The 8,528-nt window shown below is 40.9% G+C and overlaps 1 protein-coding gene across 2 annotated transcripts in view; it reads left to right on the top strand.

The window, feature by feature from the left end:
* Positions 1-203: 203 nt before the first annotated feature.
* rin3 (Ras and Rab interactor 3) overlaps positions 204-8,528 on the top strand; it is a 28,599-nt gene continuing 20,274 nt past the window's right edge. For both annotated transcript variants that reach the window (XM_061082458.1, XM_061082457.1), the window contains exons 1-2: positions 204-288; positions 5,379-5,979. In XM_061082458.1, the coding sequence (XP_060938441.1) occupies positions 254-288; positions 5,379-5,979 (636 nt within the window). In that variant the 5' untranslated portion in view covers positions 204-253. The remainder of the gene's footprint in view (positions 289-5,378; positions 5,980-8,528) is intronic.

Raw genomic sequence — 8,528 nt, 5'->3', positions numbered from 1 at the left:
ACTGACAAATAAACAGAGTGGGGGAAGCCTGACCCCAAATGCCTGTGTCTTCCTGTCCGACGAGTTCAGGAAGTTGAGACAGAAGGGGAGGGCTGACACACTTAAACATATTTTCCCTTTGCGTTTGAGTTTTTCCCTTTTCAGTCCTGCTCAGACGGGAGAAAAGAGGGGGGGGGGGGCAGAGAACAAGGCGGGGTCTCAAATGGAGCTGAAGGGCTGACAGAGAGCAGTCCAACACTGAATCTGTGGAAATATGATGGAAGCCAGCGTCGTTCCCCAGGACACTGGGTGAGTTTGTGAGGGGTCTGGGGCAAAGTACAACCGAGTGAAAACTACAGAGCAGGATCTATATTCTGCTGAGGCATGAGGTCGTTGTAACGGCCGCAGAGGAGAGGGGGGGGGGCTGGGGGTCGAAAGTCAGACAGCCAGAGCTTGAAAAACAGATGTGATGACTCAACGGCTAATATAGGTCACTGGCTTCTCAGAGGTTTTTGGAATATTCTGTTTTTATGTTGTCTCAACAGATCAGATTTCTAATGTATGGATTGTAAGAGGAAATACTTTAGAATATGTTGAGTTTGTTACCGAAAAGCTGATATCTGTTGCTGTTTGATTCTTCTTGTGTGGAAGATTATAAGGGGTTAAAAGTTGCCACTGATCATTTAAAATGGCAGATCAGACAGTTATGAGGCATGTGAGGAGATTGGAAAGCTGGTTTGATTTTGAATATACTAAGAGTTTTAAGATTCATATTTTAATCTTTGAACCTTTAGACTTTGTTTCAGTGATGGTGCTCAGGCAATGTGTATGGGTATGTATGTTTGGGTTCTGTTTTTGCTTGTGCAACTCCTCGGCTATACTAGATGAACTTGATAGTATGAAAAAACTCATTGTAGCAAGAGAGTTAAGTTAACATTTGACTGTTATTGTTGCTTGATGTTGAGCAAATTTAAACTTAATTCATTCAAATTAAAAACAACATAGCTCTTTGAATTGTTGCAGAGAAGAAGTATAAATAGCAGGAAATTGCAATGCTCAAGTCAAGTACATAAAGTACCTCAAAGTTTTACTGTGTACAATACATCCGTCAAATACTTCAGTCGAACGGATTCATTCCATCACTGAGTAAAGTGAATGTTCTGTTGAGAGAACTGCACAGAGAGCTCCTTTACGCTTTAAACAAATGGTCTTTAAGCCTTTGGACCTTTTTTTACCGAGAACTGCAGTTTTTATTGCAATGCTAACTCTAAAATATAGCTGACATAACACTTATACTGTTTTTTTCTCTGTGAACCAGTAATGTCTAACTCAAACCGCACTTCTTCTTTTTTTTTTTTACAGTTGTGTAATTTACTCAGTGTTTAGATTTGTCAAAATAGGACAAAAACAGTGGCCAATTGAATATTATTCCAAACCAGGGACCATGAAGGGCCACAATTTACACAAAGGGGCTAATAAAGCGGCTGTGGCTGAGGGGTAGAGTGGTCGTCCTCCAACCTGAAGGTCGGCGGTTCGATCCCCAGTCTGAACCATCAGCATGCCGAAGTGTCCTTGGGCAAGATACTGAACCCTCAGTAGCCCCCCATAGAATAACAAAGTGCTGCAAGTAGATGCACTGTATGAATGTGTGCGTGAATGGGTGAATGTGTAACTGTACTGTAAAGCGCTTTGAGTGGTCATCATCAGACTAGAAAAGCGCTATATAAATACAAATCCATTTACCATTTACCATAATACTATTTCCAATATCCATGCTCAATTCCTGGTTCATTTAAGTCATTACGTCTTTACTGTTAGCTCCATAGCTTTAAGCATAGCCACACATATTTAAATATGTCACTTGTTCAAGCATATTTTGAACTTAGAAAAAGCTTTTTGTCATATTTTTTGTTTTCACTGTTAGTAAGTTTGAAAAACATAAATAAAAGACCACTGAACAGACAGGGGGAATTAAGATTTCAGCTGAGGCCGGCATTCCTGGATCCACCCCCTGGACAAGAAACGTATAGTCTTTTCCTCTATTGGAACTTTTGAACATTCAGTTTATGTATTGTGTCTGATTTATCCATTTAACAGCCTTCTGTTGAATTTGCTTAATATAGCTTAAGGTATCTATACAATGGTTACGTCATACACTGCCCTTTCATACCAGTGACTAGCTGCTGGCTATGAGGCCCAGAAATGGATCATGGGATTTACTGTGGTGGTTTCCCACAATACATTTTGATTTTGATTTTCTTTCTTTTTTAAACACAGAGAAGCTACAGAGATGTTTCAGGAATTATAGGTCAGGGGTGGAACCTTTTTTCCTATCAAGGGTAATTTCATAACATCATTTAAAAACCATACTAAATTATTACAGACCACAATACCCACACACACATGTATATATATATAACTAACCTCTCTGATGTGATGGCTGGACTGGCTTCTCTTTTGTGAGGTGTCTGATGTCAGATGGTAGTGGTGCTGATGATGATGATGATGTTGCTCATGATGAGGAATGAGATGATGAGGATCATGATGATGAAGATCTATTCTTTACTTCAGTCTCAGTAAAAAAAAAATCATCTGCATCCTTGGATAAAATACAGCAGTCAAAATGGGGGTCAAATCACTACCAGATTAGTTTAATAATGAAACTGGATTTTTTTTGTCACCATTTGAAGTTATACAGAGTCAGCGGTGCTGATCTATGTCATGTCAGCAACATTCAACAACAATCACTTCATCAATGGCAATTTGTCTACAAAGTTTTGTTACTACAATGCTTTATATGAAGGCGAATAACAGAGCTTTTATTTTGAAAGGTGTGAATTTGGGTTTGAAGGTTGTATTGATTGCCTAACAGACCACTGAAAAATTTTGCAATGTATGAAAAGATAACAGAAATTCAGTAAATCATTCAAAGTTAAACATAAGGCACACACATGGTGAATTCAGTTACATTTTATGAAAATCATTGACTTGAAAATCTTAATTGCAGATAAACTAGGTAGGATGAACAGAATTTTTTTTTAACTTCACTCTGCACCTGAATATAAAAAAGCTCTGCACTCAACGCCCAGCACACAAACGATGAAACAGTATATTGTAAAACTGCTTGAGGAGGAGACAGTAATGACGATGAATAATTCTGAAGTTTTCAGAGCATTATCACAGGATTGTGGTTTAAAACAAACTAGTATCAGTAACACCAAGTTACCCTAACCCTAACCCCAAGTTATTGCAGCTGGTTGGACGATTTTAGAGAACATTTGTCCCTGCAACTCATTCAGTTCCTTACAGACTAATCACGCTGGCTTGTGTTTTACTTCACAGAGAAATTGATAATTAGTTTAATTCCTGGAAAATACAACATCGACTTCTTTTCGTGAAAGTTGCCATTATGTATTTTTATTGACAATAGGTAATATGTCCCATAATATGTGTGTTTCATTCATCCTGAATATGACCTGACAAATATACAGCCAAAAGGAGCTTCATAGTCTGCTATGTCTTACTGAATATGATTGTTTTCGTATTAATGAATTGTTGTGCAGGCCATCTACAACTGAAGGTTCCCCACATCTTTTTTTTAAAGTATCTATTTGTAACCCAATTTTGCAGGTTCATTAATGAAATATGTGTAGTTAACTATGTATAACTTGAAAAGTGTTACTAGCATTAGGCTCCGAAAACCTCAGAGAATTATCCAAATTGCATTTTCCAACAGTTCAACAGCTTTTTTCTTTTAGCTCACGGTTTCAGTTTTATCATTTTTCTCAGTTTCACTTACAGCAGCTGTTCTATTTCATTCTTCCTGGCCGCCCGACGGTGGTGCTTTCGCACTGGATAGCTCCATCTCGCATACGTGCAGGTCGAGTAGTTATACCAACAAAGTCACCCGGCACCATATGTTGACGTGGGGTGAATGACCTAGTATATAATCTTCACGTCATCAAACAATCTGTTCCTTCAATGTTCTTGCAATGGGACAGGTGGTTGCAGGTCAGATTATGCTATTCGCTGGTAGTTTCGTAACCTGAGGGTTAGTGCTGCAATTCATCGTCCGTTATATCTTTGTGGAAGTCTAATATTTTTTCTGTTTTTCTGAAGCAATAAAAGTCTATGTTTTAAAGTTTTAAGATTTAAGTCAGTAAGCTTTCTCACTTAATTCACCTGACAAAGCTGAACCCCCAATAAAATGTTGAAAAATTAAGTAATTCTTGTGTATATCACTCAACAATACTGATATCATGGGGGTATAATCTGGCCTGAGGGGTATGAATTGGCCTAGGCCATAATATACCCAGGGTATAATCTAGCCTAGGCCCCTTTAACCCCAGGTATAGTCCGGACGGGGGGTATACTATGGCCTGTTACACCGGGTTTGAGGGCTGGAGGGAGCGCAAGAGCTCTTCAAGGAATCTCTGGAGGCCACTGAGCGTACGTTAGTCTGACAAACTCATTGTTTGCTATTGGGCTTGCAAGACAGATGAACCTCCATGCTTATAGGTTGCCTATCTACACCAAGTAATGTGAGCTTTCACTCTACTCAAAGTGTTTCCACATCTTGGGCAGTCTTAAGAGGGGTCTCTTTGCAAGTGTGCTGCAGTAACCTGGGAGTCTTCATGAACTTTTGCTCGGTATTACTATGTGAATGTTGTTGCTTCTCATGCAGTGGCAACAGCCATCCTGTCAATGATTTTCGCCATTTAGAAAAGTGAGCATTTCTGGTGACCTGGCTGGTCTAAGTAATCCAGTTGTGACAGCACCCCGTCTGGTGGTCAGGAAAAACGGGATAGAACAAGAGCTACGAACATGACTACTGTTCTTTGAATTCTGGATGACCGCCAGAGCTGCTTCTCACTCGGAATCTGGGCAAGAAGATTCTGGAGGAACAGATTACGTAATGACATGAGGGTTATATACTGGGGCATGCACACCATGCCATCATATGGTCACAGGTAACTTTGATGGTATAACTACTTAAGCTGCATGTACGCAAGAAGCAAATATCCAGTGCAGTGCACCGTCGTCTGGTGGTAATCCAGAATTCATATAACCTTATTATGTTAATAACTAACGTTTTTACTGCATGTCCAAAGAACAGAAAGGTCAGAGCACAGCTGGCAGCTATTAAGTAGCATGTCCAACAACTTGTAAAGGTGATAATGGGTCAATGTTGTTTTTTCACAGCTTGTTCTTCTGCCTATAAGTGATGAAAACAATCTGTCAGTGCAGGTTCAAAACTGCTTAGCAGAGAGCAAGAGACAGGAGAGGGAAAGGAAAACAGCATCAACCAGAGGGCTGTTTCTAGAGCAAACTAAAGTTAAGATGAAATCAGTCCTCTGCAAGTTTCCACCACTGACCTTTTGCCTTTCTTTCTTTTACAGCCAGACAAGTGCTCTGACAGGACCACTTGATACAGCGTCCATCCCCTCATCTTCTCCCCTATCTCCAACCTTGCTGCCATTGAACCTTCCTGCCCGTCCATGTCGACCCAAGCCGCTGCCTCCTACAGCAAAGTCCACCCAGCTCCCCTCTCGACCTCCTCTACCTCCATCCACACCTCCGTCCCTACCTCCTCCTCTCCCACCTGTCTCCAAACCTCCTCCCCCTCTCTCCTCCAATCCTCCTCCTCCCTCTGGTCCTCCATCTCTCCCCTCCAACCACCTTCCACCAACTTTTCTGCCTCCTCTCTCCCCCACTCCAGTCCCTCCTCCTCCTCTGGTGTCTCTACAGTCAACTGTGTCTAGTGATCCTACTCCTACTATGACTCCTTATTCCCCTGTTCCTCCATCCTCGCCCACTGTCTCATCCTCCTCCACTTCCTCATTACCCCCTCCACCTACCCCTGTTGTCCCGTCCATCTCTCCAACTCCTCCATCATTACTGAGTCCTATCGATCGCCTGGTCAGGAGCACCTCAGTATGGCAGCCCAAAGGACTCAGCCAGGACCAAGCTTCGAGTATAATGGAAAAAGAGACAGATGGGGTGGGTCACACACACACAAACATACACACCCAGACACACACAAACTTGTTGTGGTTGCCTCAAATCTTTGAATTCGAGTTATCTCTGAATTAAATATCATTCCAGTTTTAAATGCCTTAATGACTCATTTATTTTATTACCACAAACAGGTCAGGGTCTGACCAAAGAAAGCTGTCTCAGCCCTGATTGGAGCATGTTCAAAGAGACAACTTGTCAACTAATCTTCCAGACAATGAGCAGACAGCAGAATGTGCTGTTTAGCCTCTATTTACTGTTAACTTACTATTTACTTTTTTCACATTGACATATTAACAAACATAGCATATCTTGGGTTTGTCAAAAATCCAACACCTGTCATCTTGAGCACTCAAAGCAATACTCTTTAACCTTTACAGAGTAACACGGCCCTCTGCAGCCAATTATGGTGATTAAGTCTGTTAGGCTCGGTGTCTGGGAGATTACGTGGCTAAACTTATCAGTGTGTTGAACGGAGCGTGACTGCGTAATCCCACTGACTTAGCTGATATACAACCGAACGGTGGATATTCCCATGATCCCAGGCTTCCTGAAACAGAAGCGCTGCGGCTGTAACAAATATACCAAACTCTGAGAACTCTGAACAAAACTGTAAAACAAAATCAAAGCAGAAAATGGCTCTGAACAAGAGAATACAAAATTGGTTTAAGAACCCAGTCTGGTTCTGACATGTTTACCACATAACAGAGAAGCTCAGTGTCGACAGAGGTGGCAGCTGATGATGGATCCTAACTGGGGGCAGTGTACAATGACTGTGGACTATCATGGAATCCGATCTTGATGGTGGATCATGATCTTGCTGGCTGCTGACCATAGACTATGATTGCAGCAGGACTGCTTGATGTATAGTACACTTGACATCTATTGCACTTCTGTCCGTCCTGGGAGAGGGATCCCTCACATGTGGCTCTCTCTGAGGTTTCTACGTATTTTTACCTGTTAAAAGGGTTTTTAGTAGTTTTTCCTTACTCTTGATGAGGGTTAAGGACAGAGGATGTCACACCATGTTAAAGCCCTATGAGACAAATTGTGATTTGTGAATATGGGCTATACAAATCAAATGTGATTGATTGATTGATTGACTGTTTAGAACTCTTCATATTTTAAAGGTTTCCTGGCTGATTATTGTAAATAGGACTGTCTAACATATCGACAGTTAAGCTGCTTGGCATGATTCTAGCCACTTCCGCTGCGACTATCACGAGATAGAAAAGAGATTAACTCCCAAACATATTATGTAGATATTTTCTGGACTTTCCGTTTAACATACGAAGAATGCAACAGGAGATTCTTCAACAGGAAGATGTCCTGAACATTCAGACAAGGGATTGCACCAATATGTAGAGCATTCAGCAGACATAGACATTTCTGGTTCAGCTTCAGTCTGTTACACACTTCGTAAAGTTGCATAGAGCTAAAACAAGCCTGCAGGTTGTTTTGAAGCTGCTATTGTTAGTTTAAAGATTCTATAGTGTTGCTTTAAGTGCACATTCAAGCCCCATCAGTATAGGAAACTGTCTGAAAATTTACCAGCATACATCACATTTAACATGTACTCAATGTACACTTTCTCAGACACAACATCGAAGCAGTTTTTAGAGCTACAGTCTACTGTGCAATGCCAGTGCAGTTGTTGTTGCTAGTGGCCATAAGTTGTCTCAGTTATTTTGTGCATTCATTTATTGATTCTCTACCTGTCCCTTGCTATGGTACATGTGCTCTAGTTATTTCAGATGCTGCTGCTTCCTGCTATCCTCCACTAACTCCAGTCCTTCCTGTTTTTCAGCCACCTGTCTCTTCTCTGTCCACTTACTCGCCTGCTTCTAAACCAGCTCCTTGAGTATATCTATAAACCAACCCATTCCTTCAGTCGCTGTCAGACTGTGTGTGGTGATTTCCAGGCTGTATAGCTTTCCACCGTTACTTATCTATTTTTACTTGCCTGTTTCTTTTTGTAAAGGCAGGCTAAAACGGTCACTACCTTCTCACCCTGACTTCACCTTTTGCTCATCCTTGCCTGCTTTGTCTGTTGAGTCTGAATACAGGTGAAGTGATGTGACCCTTTACTGGTGTATCAGGCTGGTTTAAGGCACTCACATTAATTAATATAGATGAAACTGGAAGCTTATTATATTTTGGATTCAGAATGAATATTATTATTCTATTACTACGACTAGAAGAGCGCTTTGAGAGCACACACCTCTTCATGGCTAAATCCCTATCTTATCAAGTCAAAGTAGAGTTTCCCTTCATACTCCTCATAATAACATGAGATATTTCTGAATTGGTATTTTGCTCCATTGCTGTATTGTATACCTGTGTGCAACACTATTTGCCGCATGCTTAGGTCATCGTCTATAAGGTTTTTACCATCCATGCAGACAGTCAGACTTCATAGTTTCAGCTGCAGTAGTTATACGTAAATGTAAAACAATATTTTGGAATTGTTTTTTATAAGAAATGTATGTTTGTGCTGTATGTTACATGCACTATATTTAAAATCTGACGTTTCA

This window comes from Limanda limanda, chromosome 12 (genome assembly GCF_963576545.1).
Source record: "Limanda limanda chromosome 12, fLimLim1.1, whole genome shotgun sequence".
Classification (NCBI taxonomy): domain Eukaryota; kingdom Metazoa; phylum Chordata; class Actinopteri; order Pleuronectiformes; family Pleuronectidae; genus Limanda; species Limanda limanda.
Note: the sequence above shows the minus strand (reverse complement) of the source record. Positions and strands in the feature narration are given on the sequence as shown.